This window comes from Octodon degus, unplaced genomic scaffold (assembly GCF_000260255.1).
Source record: "Octodon degus isolate 3935 unplaced genomic scaffold, OctDeg1.0 scaffold00136, whole genome shotgun sequence".
Classification (NCBI taxonomy): Eukaryota; Metazoa; Chordata; class Mammalia; order Rodentia; family Octodontidae; genus Octodon; species Octodon degus.
Genome location: NW_004524712.1, coordinates 5,509,953 through 5,536,395, shown reverse-complemented (window position 1 = coordinate 5,536,395; position 26,443 = coordinate 5,509,953). Strand labels below are relative to the sequence as shown.

The window sequence follows — 26,443 nt, the reverse complement described above, 5'->3', positions numbered from 1 at the left end:
CCAGAGACACAAATATCTATAAGGCCACCAATAAGCACAAGCAGTAACTGAGAAACCCATGTTTGTCAAAGATGATGGTGTGAGGGCCCCGTCAATCATAAGTCCAAAACTTGCAGGCCCAGCCGTGTCCAGTCTAAGTAGATTGTGAGTCACCAACATGAGGCACAGACCATTTTAAACTTTCTAGTAGCTGCATTTTTAAAATTCAAAACAAAGGAAATGAATTTTAATAATACCTCAAAATATATTGATGTTTTAATTTAATACAGACAAAATGAGACTATTTTGGCATAGTCAAAAATCAACAGATGTTTAATTTTTTTCCTCATATTAAGTCTACATCCGGGGTGTATTTTACAGGGAAAGCTGTGTCAGCTTGGGACAGCCACATTTCCAGTGCTTGGTAGCCACTTGGCGCTGGTAGCTCTTGAGTTAGACAGCACAGGCCCCAGGGGCCAGAAGACCCCAAGTTAGATACCCTGCTTTGTTTTTTTTTCCTCTGAAGCTAGAAACCATTAAAACATCCCTGCCTATCTTTTGTATTATGGTGAATTTGCCCTTTGAAAACAATCTAAGTATACATAAGTAGCAAAGTGCACTCGTTAATAGTACTCAGGAAGCAGAAGAGACACAGGGCTCATGATGAGAGATCTGAATAGCTTGGCATCTATTTCTTCATGCCATGGGCCTTTGCATAATTAAATAACAGGGCCTGACGTGGCTTCACATTAAACAAAGATGTCTTTCTAAAAATTCTTGCTCCCCGCTCCTCACAGTCCAGGTGACATGTTGGCGATGACAGAATAGCATTACATGTGGGCCACTGCTGTGCCTAACCTGCGTGGCCCCGAGTCTGCCAGACCATCTTGGTTTCCCCCCAAAAGGGTGAGAATACTTCAGTATTTCGGAACCGACTTTGTCACCTTCAGACGGTCAGACGGGTGAACGGGAAGCAGAGGCTGCTTTTGTGCAGCCGGAGCCAGGTGAATGTTCAGCTGGCTCACGAGCACATTCTCACAGCCTTCCCCAGCTGGCTTCTGGGGTGCCCAGAGCCAGGCTCCAGCTGGCAAGTGGGTTCTGAAAAATCCACTTCTCTGGAGCACACCTCTCTGGCCAGAATTAGCATCCTAAAGGCCCAAGGCTTCTCTGGAAGCAAGGGAAGGCTGGGGAGCCCACACGTGCAGGCTTGCTGAGCGCCAGCCCAGGCTCCATGGAGTAGCAGGGTCCCCGTCCCAGACGTTCATGAATTACAAGCTGAGCTGGCCTCCCCTGAACATCCAACACTAGAAATACTCCAAAGCCTAAAACTTTCTGAGTGCCAGCTCCATGTCATGAGTGGAAAATTCCACCCCTGATCTCCTGTGACAGACTGCAGTCAAAGCATAAGGCCATTAAAAATATTAGAGTGAATTACCCTCAGCCTACATGTATAAGAGGTATAGGATATAAATGAATTTCATGTTTAGACTTGGACCTCACTCCCAAGATGTATAATTATGTGTATGGTAATACTTTAAAATTCAAAAAATCTGACAGATGAGACATCTCTGCTCTAATCATTTCAGATGAAATACAGGATTCTCAACCTGTGCCTGTAAGACTACACACAAGCAGCTTCACCTTTTGTTCAGTTATGGACTTTTCAGTTATTCATTTCATTCCTGTTCATGGAGCACCCACCATGCAGGCACTGTTCAAAAACCCTACCCCACCTCAGTGAGGGAGGTGACGAGAACTCCGGGAAGCAATTCTAGCAAGATGAAGGGCGGTGAGGGGTGCTGTTTTAGATGAGGGAAGGCCTGTGAGGCTGTGATGTGCAGGAAAGATGCAACATTTGTGAAGTACAGTCATGTTATTAGACAAGGTAGTAACCTCCCAAAGAGAAAGAACCTGGAGGAGGAGACTGAGGCCAAAGTGTGCTCAGGAATCCAGAAGTGGCCTGGGAATCTTGTGCGGCTGAAGTGGGGGAGAGGTGAGCTGGGGAGGCGTTAGGCAGGCATGGTAGGATGGCAGGCTTTGTCCTAGGCCACTGAGGAAGGATGACTGGTGGTTTGCTGGAGAACAGATGTGCAGTGATGGAGAACCTTTTAAATCTTCCAGTGACACAAATGGCCTGCTGCAGCATGCATGCCACAGGCTCGCCATTGCTGGACTACAGACCACAGGACGGTGCAGGTGGGGGCACCGGGCTGCGGTGGGGAGCAGAGGTCAGAGGCAGCCTGCAACAGACCAGTGCAATCTGGACTTGCGGCCAGCATCAGGAGCTCCTTGTCACTGGGGCAATTTGGAAGCCATTATTGAACAAGCCTGCTCATTGGCAGATGTTGGCAGAAATGAGATCATGCTGTAAAACCACAAAGTACAGGCAGAGAGGGAGGGCAGCAAGACACCTAGGGACTCTGAAAACCTGGGTTTACTGCCAGCATTACTTCCTCAGAATCCTTAGACAGAGCACTTTCCTAACGAAGTCCAATCTGCCTTTCTAAGTAATAATGGAGTTACATTATCTACCTCTAAGGAAAGTGATGAAGTGTGAGAGATAAAAGAACATGGAAAATGTTTCATAAACATTTCATAAACATGTGCTGTACCACCGTCAGGAGCTTGCGCATCATCATTACTCTTTCTAGGGAAAGGAATCCATTTGGGGGCCCCTGGCTCCAAACCTTTCTGTAACCCTAGAATCCAGGAAGGTAACTGGGGCCCCAGCCCCTGGTTTGCTTAGTGGGACTGAAGCAGGGCAGAGGTCCTCCAGCAGGTCCCAGCAGCTGCTGCGGAGGGCTCTTCCTTCCTCCCTCCCTGCCACACCTCCTTCCCTCCCTTCTCTCTGCTCTGTTTCCTCCATGACCCTTCAGGTGCACAACCAGGTCCATGAAGATGGTCTCTAAGCCTAAATTCCAGCCTCCCAAATGTCACCTGTGCTTTGGCTTCCTAGTGGACAGTTTTGTCTGGGTGCTGTACTAGGTGCTCACAGCGATGCCCTCAGGGAACACTGATGTCCCTCCCTAAAGCATTCACCTCGACCCTTTAGGCTGCTAACAATGCCACCCTTCAGCAAAACCTCCAGGCCCCAGTCTTCCCTGGTTCTTTCTTCTCACTTGACCGCTGCTTTAATATTTATTCTCTTAAGCCCTGTGAATTTCGTCTGTGATATGTTCCTTCTACAGCCATCCTTTTATCATTTCCCTAATCAGTATCATCACCTCGTTCATAAGTAAGCTATTTCTTATCTTAGTCCTAACTTATCTTTTTGCGTCCCTGCCCTCTGTGGACAACAATTGTCAGACCACTGGGCTTGAACTGGGACTCTGATGCCGTTCCTAGAGTCAGTCTCTCTGTCTATGGAATAAAAATGGTCTCTCTTTTTAGCCTGCCCATCAGGGCCTATCTTGCTTTTTATTGTCATCTCTTTGTACTTTAAGCCTACTGGGTTGCCTGAAAATCCTCTGGGGATAATCAGGATAATCAGGAAAATCCACTGGGGACAATGAACTCATGTCTTTTCTCTCTCAAGGTTTTGTCCACCATGACCACTATTACTCTTGAGCACTTTCTGAGTCCTAGACACTGCTCTGGGTACCAGAATTAATAAGCCAGGGAAGAAGTGACTCATCTGGCCCAGGCTTGGCAGGAGGAAACTGGCACTCAGAGGCTGGATAACCGGTGCATAATGCAGAGACAAGACCTGAAGGCCAGGCTACCTGTCCCTGAGGCAGGGTTTTCTTTGGTTCTGTGATCTTTCTCTCCCTGGATTCTCCTTTCACCATTTCTTAAGCAAAACATTGCCTGCTATGGATCTCTTTCTTAATACTTTTCATGCATAGTTTCGGGGCGTGGTGCCTCCTCCTTGGCAGTTAGTTCCTTCACACATCTGCCTTTCTCTGCCATTGCTAGGTCCACAGTTTGCTCATCTTCGCTCTAGTGAGACTCCCCTCACACAAGCTAAGCATCTTCAATTCAAAAGGGAAGAGGATCTTAATGCTTAATGATCCCCAGGAAGGGCTGGACCTGGGCTTGGCCAGTCCCCAAACAGGGGCTTGATGAATATGTAAGGTCTCAGCCCTGAATTGAACCTGGCCCTTGGGGACAGTGTTTAGAGTTAAGGTGGGCTTCCTGATCCTGCCTATCTCACCTCTCTAGGGACCATTACAAATGCCCTGGTCCAGCCCTGCAGCTCTTTTTTTGCCAGCAACCACTTAGAAAGGGTCTTTGTGAGTTGGTAACGAGAGTTGGAACTGTGCTTCAAGTTTCACCCAGCCCCGAACAGCCTGGCAAGCTTACCTGGATCCATTCATGTGGTCATACTCCCTCTTGACGTTGACCCTCACTGGCTGATTCATCCATTCCTGCTGTGGCGGGAGGGGATTGATCTTGTGGGGCTGCCCGTAGTCAGGACTCCCCGAAGCGGTCATGTCGGCCTTGGGGAGATGGGCCGCCGCTCCGTAGGCGGAGTCAAAGAGGGACTGGTCGTCGCTCACCACCGACAGAGCCTCCTATAAGGCCAGAGAAGAGGCAGAAAGTTCATTGTCGCTCTCCAACCCAGTGCCTGGCACTCTTCACTTTGAGCTGGCAGGGTGGCCTGGGGCTGCGGAGGGCAGCTTGCCTGGAAATTGCAACCAGACCATGGCTGACTGACTCACACCCCAGGGGCGGCTCTACCTGTGTGCAAACTTGGTGAGCCATTGGAGAGAAGGTGGGTGTAGGGTAGTGGGAAGGAATGGAAGCGCCACAGAAGTGAGTTCACTTGTGGAGTCCATAGGCCGAGAACACCAAGAGGAGTGCGCACAGTACGGAACACAGTGCTGGAGGGGGCGTGAGTGCCGCGCTCCTTCAGGCATACATGCTGATGTCTATTAGTTACAAGGAGTAGCTGAACTATGAGTTTAGGCCAGCGAGACCCACCCAGGAGAGGTCATCAAGCACAAGGGCAGACAAGGGAAGGGTGTTGCCCAGGGACATGGCTAGGTCAGTTTCAGTTTCTTCATCTGTAAACAGGGACAGGAATAGCCTTTTCACGGTTGCTAGCTGGATTGAGCGAGAAGGTCCAGTACCCATGAGCCTTGAAATACTCAGCAGATTCGCAAGGGACTCCCCAGCATGCCCGGCAGATCCTTATGTGCTAAAGATACTAATTTTGATGATTTAGCTGAAGAGGGTCTGAGGAGATACAGCACATGTTGGGGCACTGAGCTGTGGTCAGAGTAAGAGTTCTATGCCAGGCTGAGGTCTACCCCTCAATGGTCCCATCATCTGACTCAGGAGGACATAGATTGAGAACGGAAGCCTTGTGTTTACCAGAGGTCTTCTAACAACCAGAGCACAAGACCTTGATTCTCTTATCAGTCCAAGTTGTATTTTTTTATGCATTTGTTTAGTGCCAGGTCTATAGGGTCTACAGGGTCTCACTACACAGATATGACTCATAGTGATCCTCCTGTTTTTCAGCCCCCCAAGCACTGGGATTACAGTTGCAAGTCACCAACACCTAGTCTCAATAACCATCTCAGTGTGCCCTGGGGGCGGGGCCGGCACAGCAGGCTGCGGATCTAATCCAAGTTGTATCATTTCATAGGGATCTAAAGTCACAGACTGGGCTGGGGAGATAGTTCAGTAGAATAAGTGCTTGCCTATCAGGCTCAAGGGCCTGAGTTCAATCCCCGGTTCCACCAAAAAAATAAATAAATAAAAAGTCACAGACTGGGGTATAGCATTTACTACCATTACGCAATTACGCCAGATTGAATGTTCCACTTTTCAGGAAAAACAGTAGTATTTCATAATTGATTTATAATGTACATAACTGTTAATTTGCATACTATCTGACTGTGAAGAAGAATGGGAACAATATGTGACAAAATGCTTACAAAAATCCTGGCTCATATCCCCCAGTGATAATAAGCGCTAGCAAGGATGACCACCAGTGTTCAGACAATGATTACCTTAGGCTACCTGTCACAAAATCTCATCATTGAAACCCTAATCCCCAGTACCTCAGGCTGTGTTTGTGTTGGGGGGGAGCCTAAAGTTTGGAAAGGGGTGGCTAAATTGAAATAGGGCCATGAGGGTGAGCCCTAACCCAGTCTGACTGTAGTCATTATGAGAAGAGGAGATCTAGACACGGAGGGAAGCACCATGGCTGTGTGTACACGGAGGAGCACCCATGGGAGACAGGGAGAGCACTGTTGTCAAGGCGGGGTGAGAAGCCCTAGGGGAAACCAATCCTGCTGGCACCTTGATCTGGGTCTTTAGTCACCGGAACCAGGAGCAAACACATTTCCGTTGTTTAGGCCTCTCAGCCTGCAGCCTGCTACAGCTGCCCTAGAAAGCATACATACCAGCCTCACTTAAGAATATAATAATAAGTGAAGAGTACCTCCTAAGTCTGAGATTTGTCCACATTCCTGCTGCAGCTCACATTCCAGCCCCAAATGCCTCCTCCAAAGTGAATGCCCCGTATGTACATAGTTTCCCCTTCATTCAGACCTGAGCCCTGCCAGGATCCTGCATGCTCTGTCTCCTCCAAGTGATGCTCAGAAAGCTGCGATTCTCAGGATCCTTTGGCTTTTGCTTATTACATCCACTCTCTATTTCAGCTAGGGAACAACCCAGAAAAATTTTGATCTGTTACATAGGCACACAGTGCTGTAGTTCCAAGTTGGAGCGTAGTGTTATAACCTTTCAGAGGGCTAACCCTGAATCTTTGAAATTCCTTGACTTCCACACTACTAACTACCTAGAATCCATAGGTGCCCTTTTGGTAATAAAAATGAAGAACAATCCCCACCTTCCTGTTATACACAAGAAAACACTGAATGAACCAGGTATTGTCTTTTGCCTCACGGAGTCTACCTTCTTGGCTTATCACATGGAATCTTTGAGTTTTCAGTAAAATGATTTATTTTTCTCACTCCTCTAGGCCATGAGGGAATATAATAGAAAAGCAGAGGTAATGAGAGCTAGAGGCAGAACTGGATAGGAAATTCCTGGGAGAAGGTGAAAGGACCCTACAGTCACTATCAACAGAGGAAAAGCTAACAAGCCAAAAAAGGAAAGACAAGTCTAAAAGGACACACTGAAGGTTCATGGCAAACAAGATGCAACAGAAAAAAGCTAAGAGGAGGCTGGGGTTTGGGGGCAGATCTGGGGGAGACTTGTCAGGGAGGTGAGCGGTGAACAGAGATACAACATATTACAGAACACAGAGACGGCATGGGCAGGTATAGAACCAGTCAACTCATCTTGGAATAGAAATTCCTTCAGGATTCAGTCTGCAGTCCAAAGAATCTTCCATCAAGTGGCAGTATCGCAGGAAAAGCACGCCCTGTTCACCTCAGAACACCCCACACTTCCACGTGCGTGCCCCACCAGGCACCTGCGCCCCCACTGTTCTTCTCTTGCCGACTGTCTCTTCTTGGCAGCCCGCTTACCCCTCTTCCCTCGTGCAGTCTTCCTGCACATCCCCTGGTCAGTGAAGCACCCTTGAAAGCTGTGAGTGCTGCTGCTGTGTGGCACAGTCCTTGCGCGGAGGGCTCACTGACTGTCCACCGTAGCAATGTGTTCTCAGCTACTAGATTCCTAAGACTACAGCTTCTCGTACCTGCCCATCCCAACGTTCATGGCTTCCCCTTGCTACAATTTCTGTCCTCTTCTAAGCATCTCATTGCTGGAACAAATACCTGACACCCACAGCTTAAAGAAAGAGCATGGTTTATTTGGGTCCATGGCTGACAGGCTCCAAGGTGGACACACGGTGGAAGGGTGTGGTAGAGCGTAGGTACCTGCTTCATGGTGACTGAGAAGCCAGGTACAGGGCAAGAAGTAGGGGAGTGGGGCGGTCCAACAGGTCACACCACTGTGGCCCCCTTCCCCCAAATAGCCCCACGTCCTCACAGCCCATTCAGTTACCAGCTCATGCATGGCCTCCTAATCCCACCTCCTCTCTTCATCCAGCCAAGCTGATGGTCCAGATGAACCGGCACACTGTTCTCACTGCTGCAATCAACAAGCTCTACTTATTTATACTCCTGGATCTCGGATTTTGTTGCTACATTTTCCAGCATGTCCAGTCTTTTTATTTTCACCCTCCTGCATATGACTATGGTTATTCGGGTCCATGACTGACAGCCTGTCCTTACCATGGTTTAAAGAAACTAAAGTCTTAAAGTTGAACATATCAATACTTGATGGAAAATACCTGTTCCACGTTATGCCTAAGATGTTTGATATTCAGACAGATAGTGAGGTTAAGCTCAACTGCCTGCATTGTAGGGTAATAATAAGCTTCTCTTTTGGAGGGTTAACAACCCAATCCAAGTTTGCAGAGCGAAAATTAGGGAAAAAGAAGGACTGCAAGAAAATGAAGGACAGACAACATTTTGGCCCTAGCCTTTCAAGGTCAGTGAAGACTCAGGACATAGGAGAACCAGTACTGTAACATCATGTAACTCAGTTATGTCCCAAATTTTCTGATCAAGGAGATTATGGGGCCACAGAGGAAAGTGATCAATGATGTAGAGTGTGCTCAAGGAGAGTCACATGGAGAGAAAACATTCTCTCAGGCTTTCACAGAGAGCAAACTGGTCAAGCAATGGCTGTGACACATTCACATGGCTGACCCTGACAAAGGATCTACAAACTGTGGTACAGGGTTTCAGGCTAAATCCTGAGGGGACTTGATTGACCTTATCAGATACAAAAGTTATATTTCTTGTTATATAGGTCTTGCTTTATCTTGGTCTTAGCCATCCAGCAGAAAAGTGTGAAAATGAGGTACAAAAAGTAAAGCCATATTAATATACTGAGCAGTAAAAGGCTCAAGTCAACAACTTCTGACATTGCCAGTCCTACAGATAACCCACTACTATGAGGGACTACTGGACTATATTGGAATATTTTGCTGAACTCACGCGCCTACAATATTTAAATGAAAATGGAATACCCTTCTCTGACAAAATTAAACAAAAAAGGGGGATACAAATGAATGACCATTTTGTATTTGCATATTTAAAATAGTTAGGATAGATATACAGCTGCATTCTCTTAATTCAATGAATAGAGAGAATTGTTCTAATAGTGTTTGTGGACAGGATATCATGTCTGCATCTACTACAATGAATAACCACTAAGACAACAATATTCAATGTATTAATTATTGAAACTGTGCTGGTAATTGGGTTTGAAACTGTCTCATTGCTATTTGTTTCTCAGTAAAATTAATTTAAAAAATAAGAAAATAAACAATTGCATATTGGAAAAAAATAAAAACCTAAAGTCTTCCTAACTACATTAAATTTTCCTTTAAAATACTCTTTGAGTGCTGGCAAGACAGCTCAGCAGACCAAGCACCTGCTTTGGGAAGCGCAGGGACTCGGCTTTGATCCCCCGTCCCCCAATGCCATGCTGGCCCCACCCCCAGGCTTGCTGAGCCCTCAACCAAGTCCAGGTATGGTGGCGCACGCCTGCAATCCCAGTGCTGGGGAGGCTGAAAACAGGAGAATCACTATGAATCTGGGCTACATAGTGAGACCCTATACCAAATACATAAAATGAAAATTAAAAAAATACCTTTCAATTCCTTTGAGCTTTTGAAAGTCTAAGGCTGGGGAGATGCCTCAGCAGCATAAGCACCTGCCTGGCAAATGCGAGGTCCTGAGTTCAACTGCTGGGACCACATCAGTGCTGATCCCAGAACCCTGGGTACATTGTACCCACCCCAAAATGGTGTGGTGATGCAGGCCTGTGATCCTAGCTTTGGGGAGGCTGAGACAGGAGGATCATTACTGAGTCTAAACTGCATAGCGGGCCCCTGTATCATATATATAAAAGTCTGGTTGACAACACTGCTTGAGTACACACTTGCTCATGTGCGCGTGCGCACACACACACACACACACACACACACACAGGAGTCAGCAATCATAAATAAACAGAAGGCTTTCCCTGTAACAGTGGATAGAAAAGAAGTGGTAGATGACAGAGGCTGGAAAAAGAAAGAAGATGAACAACATGTTTCCCTGGCTGGTTCCCTGGACGGAATCAGAACTTTTAGTCTTGAGAGGGGAAATCGCTGAGGATGTCGAAGTGGAAATGACAGCTTGGGGACAAGAGGCCCCAAGTAAGGTGATTCAGAGCCTAAGGGGAATACTGCAATTTGGGAGAGCTTTCTTCCTGCTGTAAGGAAACAGTACACCTCCGCCTTCCACTGTGAGACAAAGCCCTCAGCAGGTAGTGCCACAAAATCTGACGCGGCCGTAGGTACCAGGCTACCTCTGGCACCCGGCGAGGAGCTGCGGAGCCGGTAGACATTTTCATTCCAGACCTGCAGCTTGCTGCCATGTGTAGAGTTTGCTACTTTATATGTATCTTATAAACCTCTTTACTTATACTCTTAAAACTTTTAACAGTTTAAAATTAAAACTCTTACTTGTATTTAAATGGCTTTATAGGACTGAACACATGGCTGGTGTGCAAGAACATTCCAATGTTGCCGATAAGCAGTTAACTGCAGTTCTGGCAAGCACAGCCTGGGTAGGCAAGAGCGCCAGCATCCAAGCTCACCAGTCATTCATTCTCAGCAAGGGATGTTCCTTTCGCTTCTAACACTTTGCTTCTCGTACCGACAGGGACGCTGGTGATCATTCAGAGGACACAAGTTATTCTTGGAAAGCCCATTCCATCCATGCTGCTTTAAACTGTGCAACATGGAAACAGACTTGGAAACAAGCAAGATGGGAGGCATGCGCTTCCCAGCGCTGGGGCCCTACGCTCAGGGCTCTCTTCTGCCCTAGTCGTGGCCGCCCTAAAAGGAATCCCAGTAGTAGCTCAGTAATTAAATCCCTACAGACACCTTCCCGTTGCTGGCAAGGCTTGGTCTGTAGGTCAGGACACTCTGGGGCCCCAGGCAGTGAGCTATACACAGAGGCTGGCATATGTCCCCTGCTTCAAGCAGGCAAATGCCTCACCACATTAGCCCCAGTGGTGCCCCTTTCCCAGGGAGAACTGCTCAGGGAGGCAATCTGCATGCTGAGCTAACGCAGGTGTTCACCTTTGCCCATAGAAATGATTCCTTCCCACAACGCCCTGATGGCCCGGGAGACTGAGTCTGTGTGTGTTCTGAGGAGTACTCTCCTCACCTAGTTCGGGTCAGGAGCTTTGAGCCTATCCCTTATCACTTATAATACACCCTCTGTTACTGCTACAGGAAGCAAATAGAGTAGGCAATCAGCAAAGCACTTATTGAATAACCAACAATGTCTATGTGAGCAATCTAATTTAATCCTTCTAGCAATTTCATGAGAGATGTACTATTAGCACCTCTATTTTTTAAGATGAGAACACAGATATTCAGAGAAGTGAAGTAATCTACTCATTTGCACAGAAAAGGACCATCAACTAGAATGCAAGTCCAGGTCTTCTGCCTGGGCCAATAACCACTACCACTCACAGACCCGGTCCTCCACTCAGACGGGAAGCTTTTTGTGGGTAATTCTTGTGTCTGGCATAATCTAAGCAACCTCTGAAGTGACAGAGACTTAACTGCTGACCTGTACTCCACCAATGGCTCTGTAGGTGCTCAGTACAACTTATTTCCAGGGCAGGAACTTTCTCTCCTTGTCTATGGGATGGGAATAACAACCCTGCCCTGGTAAATTTTGAATAAGGATAAAAATGAGATATTCTAAGTAAAGTGCCAAAACCAATCACTTAAATTTCTTGAAACACAGTAAACACTTACATTTTTTTTAAAAAAAGGTCAATGCCAGGAAGTGGCCCAAGAGTTAGGGAGGGCTACCCAGGAGTTCAGGCAAAGCCAGAGCCTTACCTCCTTCTGGAATGAGCATTTACTGAAGGGCAGGCAACTGGCCCTCTGTCTTGAGGAGCGCCCCTCCTTCACCGCTCCTTGGACATCACAGGCCCGGGTTTTCTGGGCTTTGAACTGCAGACTCTCCTCAGCCTTCTTAGTTCTGTGAACCAGTTCTCCTTTATAGCTCCTGGCCTACCATCCATCGATCCACCAGTCTCTATCTGCTGTTGGTTTCATTTCTCAGGAGTGCCCTAACACAAGTGGATACCTGCTTCAAGAAGACCCATCAGCGAACACACAAGTTTATGCAAATATCACTATGTCAATCTAAATCTCTGATGATATAAGTATGACTTTTGAGATAGGATTAATTTTTAAAGGATGGCTATACATTTAAAAGAAAATTTTCATAAGTGGACTGACTACATTTTACTTTAATGGGATACATGTTTGTGGTGCAGTATTCAGTGGTAACCTTTGCAATGGCCTTGAATAATGCCTTGATAGCTTGCTTCATGCACCTCCAGAGGCAAATAATAATAAATTTTTGAAGTAAAAAAAAAAAAAAAAAGAAGACCCATCAGACCTTTTTCTGCCAAGAATACGGATTTGGCTCACACACACATAAGTCAGTTTCCACTGTGCGCCTGCCTCATAAGTGGGCCAGCTCAGGGGATGTGCTCAGGCTTCACTCCTCTGAGAGGTCCACGAAGTCTAGAAGGCTGGTACACAGGGAGGAGGGCGGCCATCATGCAGAGGGGAGAGACAGACATGAGAGAGGTGAAGAGGCTGATGGTGCACTCTCTGCCTTCCTTCTCAGAGCCACTGGGCTTCAGCCCCAGTCCTTGGGCACCTGTTGAAAGGGTCCAGAAAAGCTCCCCTGTGCTCTTGAAATCTCCTCCTCATTTCTTTTTAATTTTTTAAACATCTTTTTTTTAATTTATTTATTTATTTATTTATTTATTTATTTATTTATTTGGTACAGGGTCTTGCTACACAGCTTGGACTCGTAATGATCCTCCTGTCTCAGCCTTCCCAGTGCTGGGATTGCAGACATGCGCCACCATGCCTGATTTCTGAGGCCGGCACAGCACACCCACGGTTCTGGGGCCAGCACAACACTTGGTACCAGGGATCAAACCCGGTCCTTGCAATTTCCAGGCAGTTACTTAGACCATGGACCTATCTCTCAGACCCCTCCTCCTTTTTTCTTAAACTGGCTTCAGTTTGACTAACCTTCAATCACCCTCATAAACATCAGGTGCGTCTTTCAGGACTACGTAAATGGCCCCGTGTGAAGTCCGCCTTGACACTGGCAGGTGTAGAAGACTTCCTTCCCGAGAGTCCTGCACTGGCCTCCTCAAGTAGCACTGCCACAGTCATTTCACACCACCCAACCACCGCCACAAGCCACTGCTGTCCTTGTCCTCCAGCTCAGAAGCCTCAGTGACGTGCTTTTTTACAATGGAGTGCTCGGGCTACAGCCCAACGTCCTGTTCAGACCTCCTCTCCGAATGCCTAGCCCTGCAGTACTACGAGAGGCCCAGCGAGTGCCTCTGGATGAGCACATCTTGGAGACGATGAATTAGTGAACAGGAGAACCACTCTGCGGCTATCTGCCAATTCTCACTCAACTTTGCGGGCTTGGAACTGCTGTCAACTGCATGTAAGAATGAGGGCGGGTACACCGCAGCAGTGGTGCTCTTGTCACCGCGTGACTCCACCCCTGAGTACGGGGGCCCACTCTGCATATCGGACACCCTTTAAGTGCTTGAAGCTGTTGGGTTGCAGAGAGGTAAATTTACCCTCCTGTAAGTCTTTACCCATGGAAGGGAATTGTCTGAATATTGACTGTAATTCTTATTTGCATTTCCTTTATAAGGAAAAGTACAGAAGAGGACCAAGTGGTCATTTGGAAATAGTTGCAACCAGCGGGAACCCAGCCTGCCACTGCTGTCCTAAGCAAGGCAGATGGTGTCTTGGGGTTCTCCTGTTTGGTTTTCTTTTTGCTGTCATCATCTTGGAAACATCTTACTTCTCTGACAGCACTTGCCTCTTGCTGACGAACAGCTCTCCCTCTCTCCCCCTGCAGTCTTCTCTCTTTCCCTGTGTCCCGGCTTTCCCAGGCCCCACCCTTTCTGACCAGGAGCAGCTGGAAAATTCTTTGCCTTGGCGCTGGCTGAGGCAAAAGGAAGAGAAAGTCCGATCCCACTAATTCCTGCCCCAGATGTTTATTGAGCACTCGCTATGTCTTGCCTGTCTGGGAGTTTTTAGAAGTAGACTTGGATTCCATATCAAACAAAGATCTCTTCTCAAAGGTTCAGTTATTAGAAGGTTTTGTGATGATAGTTGGGTTCTGAACTGCAAATGCACTGGCCTTCTGAACAGAACCTATTTCACTCCTCTGCATTTTCATTCGTCAACCTAAACCAGAAATGTTGTTCTCATACAGGCTTAGCCCCTCCACCACTCTGGCTTCTGGTCTCCAGGTGGCACAGACAGGGCCTGGGCATGCACAGGAGGGAGAGGTGTCCACTGCCAAGCAGTGAGAATGGTAGATGGCTAGCACAGGCTGTTCATGCAGGATATGCTTATTGAATGTCCGAAGAATGTTCTGTATCTGTCTGTGAATTCACTAGATAAAAATTCTACTTATTTTGGAATTTGTTACACACACGTGTGTGTGTGCGTGTGTGTGTGTGTGTGTGTGTGCGTGTGTGTGTTATAAATTTTTCTTTATTTTTTCATTACACTCAGATGAATCTTCTAATTCTTGTTTTCCCTAGTTTAAGCCAAATTCTAGTCTCCCTGTGCCTGACAGTTCAGTGAGCCTGGCCAGGGTTAATAATGACCCACAGGTACATCTCCAAACAGCTTAGCTAAAGCAGAGCTAGAGAAGCCTCTAGAACACACAGAAAGGCCCAGAAGGTGCACTGAGACTCTCCTGGCTCTACGCAGGAGTGCAGAGATCTCCAACATTGTTCTGTGCGCAGACACAAACAGGACCCAGAGTTCAAGGAGCGCGTGTGCAGGAGCAAACGTCTCAGGAAGTGCTACAGAAGGGAGGTCCTTGCCCTCTGCCAATCCTTATACTCAGGCTCGGCTTCTAGTTCCTACACAGGGAATGAGTCAAGACGTGGGCCACGAGAGGCACTAATTTTGCATGGTGTTTTTCCCTTCGTATCCCCAGTGCGGTGCCTTGAATTTCCCCAGGACAGTTTTCTGCAGCCAATCAGCCCTGCTGGGGGTGAAAGTTGGGTGAGAGGAATGTCAAAAGCACCCAGACCAAGTTCGCTGCGGCTGCTCCGCTCCGTGGGTCCACAGAGCTGCTCCAAGACCGAGACTGACCGGGTTCTGGAAAGCTGATCTCTGCATATCTGTTGCCCAAGGCCACCATGGGGAGCACACAAGCTTTGGCTTTTTATTACATTCTTTGCATAATGACATGCAGTTTGTTCTCTGACTAACTCAGAGCATACAATGTGCAGACAGGACTTTTCGGAGCATAGAGCGCCTTGTCTGCTCTGGGAAGCCGGCAGCCTCTGCACTTGGCGGAGCACCTGCTTGCAGTGCGGTCACCTCTCAGGCGCATCTGAACTTCCAGGACAGAGTGCTGCCACTAGCTAGGCAGAGCCTGTGCTTCGGCTGCCTTCTTCACTACCAGCTGTGTACCCATTTCTTACCCATTATTTCTATCCTCTAAAGGGTACAGGGGTAAAGGAAAAAGGAGACAAATTTTATGCACAGCTGGATAAGAAATAGGAAACATTAGTCCCCAAGCATAAGTGAAAATTCTTTTGACAGAGGATAGTTGTGTTTCCTTCAAGGGCAATATTGCCAGTGTGTGCCCCTTTCTATCAAGGGGAAAAGTTATTTTCCTTCCTCTTGACCTAGATGGGATTTTGTGATCTCTCCAACAAGTGGAATGTTGCGGAAGTGGCCTTGCCTGACTTCCAAGGCTAGATAGTGGCAGGCAGCGCTACTGCCACCTGCTTCTCATTCTCTCCTGAGCTCTAGCCTTGGAAGGGAGCCGCTGCAGTGGGAGGGTGCCCAGCCCAGCCCAGGCTGGGCAACTGCGCAGCACTCAGGCTGCCAGCAAGTGTGCCCCATGCCAAGCTTGTGCTGCCCCAAACCACTTCCAGTCTGCCCTCTCTAACCCTACACTGCATGCAGCAACAGGTAGCAAGGATACATTTGCCTCCCAGTCACAGAGCTCCTTGAGGATTTGTAAATTCGTCTCACCGGTCGTCAGTCCTCCTTGCCAGTGTCCTCCCTTCTTGCACTGTGGTTTGAATGTGGCCCCCAAACCTCATGTTCTGGAGATGTAATCTCCACTGTGATCATGCTGAGAGGCAGGATTTGTAAGGGGCCATTTAAGAGGAATGGGTGGATGTCTTAATTGCTGGGATGAGCTTGGGACATACGCAAAGTGTATCTCTTCTAGCCTTTTGTCCCTTCCCCCCACACATGCACGCTCTTCCCTTTCCACCATCTCTCTCGAGATGCTGAAGCATGAAGCCTTCACCAGATGTGGCTGGTTGATTTTGGGCTCCCCAGTCTTCAGAACCATAAGCCAAAGAAATATGTGTTCATTATAATAACCCTGTTAGTGGCGCTCTATTCTAAGATGCAGGGGCATATTTGGTCTTGCTACACGAGGCATGAAACAGACTAAGGCACCCTCATTGTCCCCACCATCACCACGTCCCGGGGAGAGGGTTTCTGTAGAGACTGACCCAGAAAAAGGCAGCCAGCCCAGTTCCTAGATGATGAAATCAGAATCATTTACAGATGAAAGTACTTTATTTAATGGGCTCTAATAAATTAAGGGAATGAGCCCAAGAGAGTTCAGAGCCCAGGGTCTCTGAGCTTGCCGGGGCCGTCACATGACAGAATCCAGAGCTGTGGCCCTCTGCCTGCCACAGGCTCCCAGTAGATGCTTCCCCAGGTCTCCGTGGGTGGGTGTGTACCTTTGCCTGTTGACTTTGAGTTTTCACAGTCATTTTTGACTGTAACCACATTTAAAGGGCATCTTTAGAGATCAAAGTTAAATTCTCCTCCTACAGAGGATGATTTTACTGCTGAAAAGAAAAAAGTGCTGAATGAGGAAACTCACAGGAAGGGGGATAGATGCTTTATCTGAGTCCCAGGAAGGGAAACTCTATGGTATGTTTTACTTTCTGTTTCTTTACAATGGGTCTGATACTCAGCCACCTCCTTTTTCTCGATGACAACAAGGGAAACAGTGGAAGGGTTGGCAATGATCTGTTTGACCATCTGAAGGCCAAACTGTCTTAGGTAATAAAGTGGGTAATGACCTGCAGGGAACCCTAGGGTGCCAAAAGTGCAGGGCAGGGTGTGAGTGGGTCATGGAGCTTACTGAGATAAAGAAGCTTCCATGTTCTCATCTGCACTGTCTTGCCTGTCCTGATAAGCTGAAAAGGTAAGGCAAAGGCTTCCCTGGCACACCAGAGTTACAATAAAGAGGGAACTTCCGATTGTCATGATACAAACCAGATACTGTAAGTAGGGCCAACCAGGCGGGGCTCCCGTCTGAAAAGTCTACCAGGTATCCCTGTGTGCTTCTGCTCTGATACTGCTCTGCCTGATTTTACCACGGTGGCTGTGGTACCACCCACTCACAATGCTGCATGCTGTGTGCTGTGGCCCAGGTATTTCTCTCCTCCAAAATCCATGTTGTGGGGCTGGTGAGATGGCTCAGTGGTCTAAAGCACCTACTTAGAACAAGCTTAGCAAAGCACAGGGACCGCGGTTCAATCCCCCAGCACCACACGCCAGCCAGCCCCGCCCCCTGGTGGGCTGAGCTGGACACACACACACACACATACACACATAAATAAATAAAATTTTTTTTAAAAATCCATGTTGTAACTCTCTCTCTCTCTCCTCTGCATGACATATTAATGGCACTGGAGGTGTGGCCTTTGGGAGCCAGGATGGGGTGGGAGTGGGAGGGCAGGACTCCCCCAGCGATATTAGCAGCTCTCTAAGAAAGCAAGGGCACTGATCTTGCACCTGGACTCTACCCACCTCTGATGTGGTAATACTTCTTGACAAAGCCCACATACACAACTTCGTCTAGCACAGCACCTAAGCCCCTTCCTCTTGTCTCTAATCTAGCAGTCCTGTGTTGCTGCTGGTAGAGACAGATTTCTTCTGTCCATTAAGTTCTTAATAAACTGCAATCCTTGTTAATAAAAGCAGGGACTCTCAAATCTGCACAGTTCCTCTGTCTCGCCATATGACACCTTGCATCGCCTCAGAATCTACACCAAGAAAGTCCACACAGATCAGAGCAGAGACTGACACCTTGCTCTGAACGTTCCCCAGCCTACAGAAGGGCAGGAAACCTCTATCCTTCATAGACTGCCAATTCTGTGGTGTTCAGATGTAGCATCAGGAAATGAACCATGACAGTCAGATGGGGAGCTAAACTGCTGCTCTCCTGAGTCTCCATCCTGGTACAACTGGGGGTCAAGGATTGACACAGTGAGTCTCGAGGATCCCATTCTAAGAGAAATAGGGGTATGCTCTGGGGGTAGGTACCATCTGGGTTGTTACAGATTTGAGCGTGCACCTGCTCTGGAGAAGGATCTTCTCACACCAGCAATCATGCTGAGGTTGAGGAAAGCTGGGCTGGGAGCAGCCAGCTCCCTGCAGAGGTTCCCAGACACACCTGTTACAGGCACAGTTCAAAGGCAAAGGCTAAAGGAAGCAAGCCATCCCATTGTTGTCTGTACTCCAGAACTTGCTGCTACTAAAATCTATCCCAAGGGCTGGTGAGATAGCTCAGTGGACTAAGTGCCTGCTTAGGCAAGCACAAGGAATGGGGTTCAATCCCTGGTACTGCATGCTGCAGCAGCCTTGCCCCAGGCATGCTGAGGCCGCAACTAAGTCCAGGGTGCATGCCTGTGGTCCCAGCACTGGGCAGGCTGAAAACAGGAGGATCACTATGAGTCCAAGCTACATGTGAGACCCTGTACCAAATACATGAATTAAAAAATAAAAATCTATTCCAACAAAAGCCTTCAGCTCTCAGCTAGGTCAATGTAAAGCTTTATTGATTGTGCAAATTTGGGCACATTACTTAACCTCTTGATTCCTGAACATTTCAAACTGCCTTCTTTGAAAGTTCTATGCTTCTTGACACTAACAAATGCCCAGACTTCCCTGACTACAGAGGGCCGAGAGCTTGGGAAAGTGTCCACTCCGGGGAGTGGCTGCACGGTTCCTCATAGTCTGGACTTCACACACTGTAAGGATGATGAAGAGCCTGCAGCAGGAGAAAGGCCTCAGTCTCTGCTGGCAGCTGGGCCCCCCAGGGCTAAGACATGACCACATGTGACAAGGGAAGGGTGGGAGTGAGGCCATTCAGACCAGAAAAGATGCCCCCCTCACCATGCAGGACAAACAGACACTGATCTACCAGGATGCAGATGGCAGTTCTGTCCTAATTCCTAGGGAGAGGAGGAAGGGTAGGGTGTCTCTTTGACTCCCAGAGCCATGGGGAGCTGATTATCCTTTCCTTGGTTCTCTGATGAGAGAAGCTGCATCTTCTTATTCATTATTTTCATCACTGCAGTTGCTTGCACACTTTCTGGCTCTTTGCAAGTATGCAATCAATGATTTTAGCAGGTGATGACCTTAGAGCCCAAGGAGAAGCACAGAAGCCCCCCTCCCCCCAACACTTGCTCCATGTGGGCTTCCCAGTTCTCCTGCTCTAATCAATTCTGATGAAATCTTGGCCCGGGCACCCTCCCCCAAGGCTTGTCTTTTTTCTTTTAACTAGTCACTCCCAGTGACCAGTTTCTCATTTAAACTTAAATACAAAGAAGCTACTAGCAGCTCCCCCTAACAGCCACTGAGGTCTTGTTCCTGGGAGCTGTGATCTTATTGGGCAGTTTCCTCAAGTGACAGTTGCTGCCACAAGTGGAACCCTCAGAATCACAGGAAGCTCGGGAGGGCTGGGGGTGGGGATTCTCTGTTCCCATCCTTCCAGAGATGCCCAAGGGCAACCTGGCAGGAGGAAGAAAAATCAGCCTCTCAAGCAGGTATCCTGCCTGGGGCGCTCACGTGGGGAGTGGGAATATGCAGGCTTCTCTGGAGGCTGGATAGCTGGTGCTGGCCAGGAAGCTGCTACTCCGAAGGTAGACCAGGCATGGAGCTGGGGACTGCATTTATTTCAATCCTTCTCAGGGAGTGGGAAGAGGGGGGCTCCTGGATCTGTTCCTCTGCTTTCCATGGCTGCTTCCTTTCCGTGATTCATGGCAAGGAGGCAATCATGGTGACCTCATGCCACCAAGGCAGGAGGCAGCTCCGCCTGCAGGCCTCAGGGTGCAGTGTTTCCCACAGGCACATCTGGCTGAGCTATTCCCTTCCAGGTGTTTGGTTCTCCTGTGGCCCCGGGGCATATGGTTGCCATATTGCCGCAGTGACAGGTAGAGAAAACCTTTCGGGTGGGAATAGTGGAAGGGCGGAAGGAGGGTGGCCTGAGGAGGCCTGTGTTCTGGGCTGGCTCAGTGACCCCAGGCCCCGCCTCTGCCTAACTCCTGTGCTCTGTTCATTCTGGCCTTCCTTCCCTTTAGCACCCTCTCTTTCTCACCTGTCTTTCTCACTTATTCTACCCCATATCCCCATTCCTTCTTTTTCTCTAGCCCCATTTCCTACATTCTAATGTCATATTCTAAACAGAATCTCTTGTGGTTACATCTGACTCCCCCCAAGCCCTTCTCCCCAGAATTCCTAACCTTTACACACTTCCTTAATGGACATTTCTGGGCTTCTCTTTGGCTGTCTGTAAAAATCAGCTTGCTGTCCTTTTTGCTGGATCTAGCTCCTCCCTCACAGAATCACCTTCCCCATGCTCGCCGGCCAATGCAGTTCATTCATTCACCCAACCACTGATCACTTGCTGTTCTGCCACTTCCTGTAGGAAGTCTCCCTGGCCACTTCCGGTCACCAGAGTACTCGCACTCTGAAGTCTGCCACACAATGCACCTCACTGCTGACTCTGCACTTCATCCTAGATGCTGCGTCACATTACTTTCTAGCTCTTGTTTGACCTTCTAGTTTTGCATAAATTAATGTTCTCTTTCTGTAAGTAGATCGTAGGGGACTCAAAGATGAGTTTTCCTGTAGGGGGTCCTTACTACCTGAGTGCCTTGGTCTCCTCATCTATGAAATGAACACTGTGTCCAGCCCTCTTTCAAAGGTTGAGTGAGGGCTGAGTGAGTTGATGCCTGCATAGGAGCCTGCACTGTACCTGCCTGAGAGGCACAGTACTTACTCCACTGTCACCAGAGACGTTGTCTGTGGAGCCAGGCTCTCGGTGTCATAATTCCGCATCTACTGTTTGCCTCTTCTGGGATCACAGGCAAGTTCTTTGATTTCTCTGTGCCCCATTTCCTCAGAGGTACAATGTGGAAAATAATAGTATTTTAACTCATGTTATAGTCGTTATAAACTACATGCTCTAGCATAGGAAAAACACATGAACTCTCTGGGATTGTCTCTGAACCTATAACATAAGAAGACCAAATCGAATAATCAGAAAGATAACTTCCAGAATTAACCCTAAAGTTTGTTAGTGAACTGACCCTATAACCCCATTAGCTTGGAAGATTCCACTTTATGCGTGTTCCAGAAAATGCTTATTAGCCCTTTCTTTGAAGCTCAGAAGTGTTTTGGTTGAGATGGCACATTCCGTGGCCACTCTTTTTATGGGCGACCTTATGTTTCTCCACGTCCGTTAGCTCTGTGGACTACGAGGCTGCCATCTTTGCTCTCCTTTCCAGAGAGGAGGTGCGGGGAATTGAGGACAGCCTCGTCTATCCATGAAAAGCCAAGCAGCTTCTCAATGTGAAGCTCAGACTCCATCTCCAGTAAACAGCTGGCCTCTCAGCTGGCAGCCACCCTCAAAGCTGTCACCCACTGAGTTGGCCTTCATCCTTGTTCCACTTGTGTGCCAAACCCAGGCAGTCTGGCACTGGGGCTGCTTGTCTCTCGGCATCCATCTATAGGAAAAGCAGATATTTTGTGAACAAGTCCTGCCGCGGCCCTCCAATGAAAACATTTCAGTGGGATTACATGGAGATATTTTCTTTGTCAGTCTCAATAAAGCTGCGAGTAGAGAACTCAGCTGAAACCCACTGACAGCCCCTAGGCCCTTGGGATTGGCTAAGCTGTTCCATAAGAACACATAGTGTTTCAGTCTTGGAAGAGCCTAGAGGTACTTGGCCTTGCCCAGCGGGAGCCGTGCCTGTCTGTCTCAAGGACATGTGTCAGGGTGGTAATAAAGCAAACCTTGACATTCCCAAAATTTATGGGGAATGACAAACTAACCTACCAGGTAGAGATGCCCTGAGGAGATGCCCCAAACCTCACGAAAATGCTTTTTAGCTCTTATTTCTCCTGCTCAGTTCCATTTGCTTTTGGATCCATAGTCAACAACTGTCCAGCGCTCAGCTTTTTACTTCTGCTTGGTTTTCTGCACGAGTAAGATCCCTCTTGTTCAGCAGGGAGTTGGTCATCCCCACAAGAGGCCAAAGTCAGTGGAGGGGTCGCCCCAAGCCCACCCCCTGGGGAACAGTGGGAGCAGAAAGACCACCTTGTGACCCCTCTTCACTTTCTAAGCCTGAACCAAGCAAGCTCTCAGGTCTAATGATGCCCACCTGGAAAGCTTCTGAACCATGTTTAGGATTCCGGAACACACCAACAGATGCAGAATATAATGTTCAGTATCAGTCTTACCCTAAAATCAGAACTAAGGAAGGAAAATGCTTACATAAATCTCTGATTGTTGACAGAAAGAAGTTGAATTCTTTACTTCCATCGTCTAGCCCGGTACTACTCAGGTAACATTTCTGCAATGAAGAAAGTATTCTAAAATGTGCAGCAGGTGGAGCAGAAGCTACTGGCCGCACGAGGCTGCTGAGTACTTGAGGTGTGGCTGGTGTGACTGAGGAACTGAACTTGAAACCTCCCTGAATGGAAGCTCATTGAAATTTAACCAGCCACGTGTGACAAGTGGCTTCCATGCTGAACAGCATGGGTTCTGGGCATACATATTTGGTGGCCAGACAAAGGACTACTGAAGCTTGCAAAGCTCTGGATATTTCTTTAACGTCTTGACTCACGATGGGATTATGAAACATCTTTGTCACACCAAAAAGCATTCTTTCATTTGTGCAGTTATGCACTTAATAAATATTTATTGGATATCAGCTATGTGCCAGGCACTGTGATAAAAATTAGGAGTGTGTCAATGAAAAAAAAAATGACACCAAAGGTTTAAGAGCACGCGCTGATTACAGTCAGTCCTCTGTATCTACCTGTTATATCTAGGTGTGGATTCAAAAACATTTGAAATATTTGAAAAAATATTGTGTCAAATCTGAATATGTACAGACATTCATTTCTTATTATTCATTCAAGAGTATAACATAACAATGATTTACATCATATTTAAATCTTGCTAAATGTAAGTAATCTAAAGATGATTTAAGGTATACAGGAAGATATGCCCTGGTAATATGCAAATATCATGTCATTTTACAGAAGAGAATCAAACATCTACTAATTGCCTGTTGATGCTGGATATGGAAAGGGCTAGGGAGATAGCTCGGAGGGCTAAGTGCCTGCCTGGCAAGTACAGGCGGCCAGGATTGAGCCCCAGTGCACTGATGCCATGCCAGCACCAGAACCCGGAGCCCCTGTGCTGGCCACTGAAACCAGGCGTGGTGGCACACAGCTATAATCCCAGTGCTGGGGAGGCTGAGACAGGAGGGTCACTACAAGTCTGAGCTGTACAGGGAGGCCCTGTGCCAAATAAATAAATAAGATTTTTACAAAGATAAATAAATAAGGGTCAGCCAAACAGCTCAGCAGATTAAAGCGCTTGCAAGCAGGTGCAGGGACCGGGGGTTCAATCCCCAGGCCTGTTATGCTGGCCCTGCCCCAGGGGAACGCTAAAACAGCAATTGAGGCTGGGTGTGGTGGTGCACACCTGCAATCCCAGCTCTTGGGAGGCTGTAAACAGGCGGATCACTACGAGTCTGATCTAGTAGTGAGACTCTGAACTGCCTGCAGACCCCTCCCTAAAATACAAAAAAAAAAAAAGGATAAATAAATAAGTTTTTTTAAAAAGCTGTTGGATATGGAAGGATGCCTATGCTATGAAATTAGTGCAGTTCAGTGATCCTTTTCTCCAGGGATGTGGCAGAGTCCGCGCAATTGTGCATCGTTTTGTGAATACAGACGCCCACTCCGGGCAGTCGGCAGGCTGTGCTCACAGGTCCACGGTGGCCGGCGGGAATAGGGCGCGGCCCAGCTGAACTGCAGCGGGAATTGGGGTGGCGGGAGGTGTGACGGGAAGGCTGGACAAGAACAGGGCGCTCGAAGCGCTCTGGAAAGCCCGGCGTCGCAGAGCGCGCTCGGGCAGATGACTCTGCCCCAGGAGAAGGTGGAAGGACTGGACGGACCACGTGCAGCAAAGCAGAGCGGCACAGAACACCGTCCAGGAGGGGACTTCAGAGGCACAGAAAGCAGCCGTCGCGCAGGGACGTTAAGGCTTCCCCAGCCAAGGCGCTTTCCTGCGCGCTCCCAAGCTGCCCAGCCTCCAGTGAGCCTGCCCTTCCACCTTCCACCACACACAAACGGAAGAAGGCGACGGCTGTGACCCAACACGAGCCCCCACATCCAAGTGTCCACAAAGTAATGGGCACATTCACGCATTAATGCCACCTGGAGGCGGGTTAGCAACAGCGTTTGGAGCAGACAGGGTCTCCGTGGCCGCGCCTTCCCCACCTGCCTTCCTCGCTGGTTACCCAGCCTCCACCCCTCCCAAACATTAGCTGGGCAACGGCCCACAGGCCCACCACGCAGACGCTCTGTGGGCCTGACAGGATGCCTCAGGCTATCCCACGCCTCTCAAGGAAGCTGTGTGATCTTGACGGGCTCCTAATCCAGGCCATCGCCATTGTCTGAGCTAACTGAGAAAGACCTATTCTACAATGTTTACTCTTGTAACCCAAAGGGATTACCGCACTGTGGTTTTAGAGGGGCTTCCCCTCCCTCCCAGCAGAACAGTACCACTAATTACTTTTAATTTAAGCTAATGGTAAGATATTTGCCTTTCCTGGGAGAGAACTGATATAGCAACTGTGACCTCTGTGTGTGTGTGGGGGGGGGGGTTACAAGTACGTAGGAAACGTGACCAGACCAACCGAGGAGAAGCTAAGTGGACCATATTTATAGAGTTCTGGTCTTTGACAACCCAGCATTGTTCAAGGATCTCTCAGATCTAGTTTCTGGACTCCTACAGGCCATGACCTTTGCTGCACCAAATCGATGTAAAGGCTCAGGGAAGAAGCAAATAGAAACAAAAAGACGAAGCTGTCTTTGGACATGACTATCTGTTACAGGGACAGATTGACTCAGACCTGCATGGGTCGCTGGAGGGTGTGTGGCGTCTCCCTTGCAGTCTGCAGACAATCCAATCTCTCTCCACCATGGGAACGGGTGCATGCCCTCAAATACAGACGGTTCCCCTTAGGATTTTTCAACTGTTCAATGATGTGAAATTCACATGTTTGATAAAAACCATACTCTGAATTTTTATCTTTTCCTGGGCTAATGACTTGTGGAATGGATTTTCTCATCCACCCCGTAAACTGTTGGGGATTGAACCCAGAGCCTGCCCAAGCTAGGCACGTGTTTTGCCATTGAGCTACTGAGCTATATTCCCCACCCATGACACTGTCTCACCATGCTGGGCAGCAGCAGAGAGCCACAGCACCCAGGCAGCCACATAATGGCAAAGGGACACTACCAATAGCCTGGGGCGCTGTGTTGCGAGGGTAAGGTGCTTAGTGAGTTAGCTGTAATAAATGCACGTGTGTGTGTGTGTGTGTGTGTGTGTGTGTGTGGGGTACTGGAGGTTGAACTTATGGGCTTTGCATGAGCCTTAGATCCTTTTGAAAATATTTTTTGAGACAGGATCTCGCTAAGCCCTTAATTTGCTCGGACTGCGCTATATTGTGCTGTCCTTCTGCCTCAGCCTCCCAGAACGCTGGGCTTCCAGGCGTGCACCACCATGTCTGGCTTCAGTGCATTCTTGACTTAACAATATTTGCAACACATGGGGCTGCCAGCTCAGCGTAAGCCAAGGAGTGTGTGCACCAACTGGGCTCTACAGGCGCTTCCCTCCCAACCCCCACTACAGGCTGGAGGGGTTCTTGGGAGCTCTGCTCTCTGTATAGGCGTGGGGGAAAATCTGGTGACAAGAAGGCACCTATTCCCTTTTAATATCAGGGCTAGTGAATCGAGGGGCACATGTCTCTCACACGTGGGGATGAGAGGCCCAGCCGGAGGCTCTGGCCAGAACTGATGCAGCTCAGACGTGGCCCTTTGCTCCTGCAGCAAAAGGAAAATCCTGTCAAAATGGCTTAACGATCTTCTAATATTTCCATGCAATTAAGACCACATCTGCCTCCCAGGCCCCCGCACTCCTCTGCTGGTGCACAGACATGAACCAAACAGTCTGTCTTGTCGATCTGGAAGGTAACAAAGAGCTCCATTCATAACTGTAGGCACTTTCACCATTTTTTTCCCCAAAGTAAA

At 48.2% G+C, this 26,443-nt stretch overlaps 1 protein-coding gene across 3 annotated transcripts in view; it reads right to left on the bottom strand.

Annotated features, from left to right (window-relative positions):
- The window catches only part of Fli1 (Fli-1 proto-oncogene, ETS transcription factor), a 125,160-nt gene that overhangs the window by 51,403 nt on the left and 47,314 nt on the right, over nt 1-26,443 (bottom strand). For 2 of the 3 annotated variants that reach the window (XM_023701484.1, XM_004641412.2), the window contains exon 2: nt 4,282-4,493. In XM_023701484.1, coding sequence (XP_023557252.1) covers nt 4,282-4,412 — 131 coding nt within the window. In that variant the 5' untranslated portion in view covers nt 4,413-4,493. Of the gene's footprint in view, nt 1-4,281; nt 4,494-26,443 lie in introns of those variants that run through there. The other variant, XM_023701483.1, reaches the window with a different exon arrangement.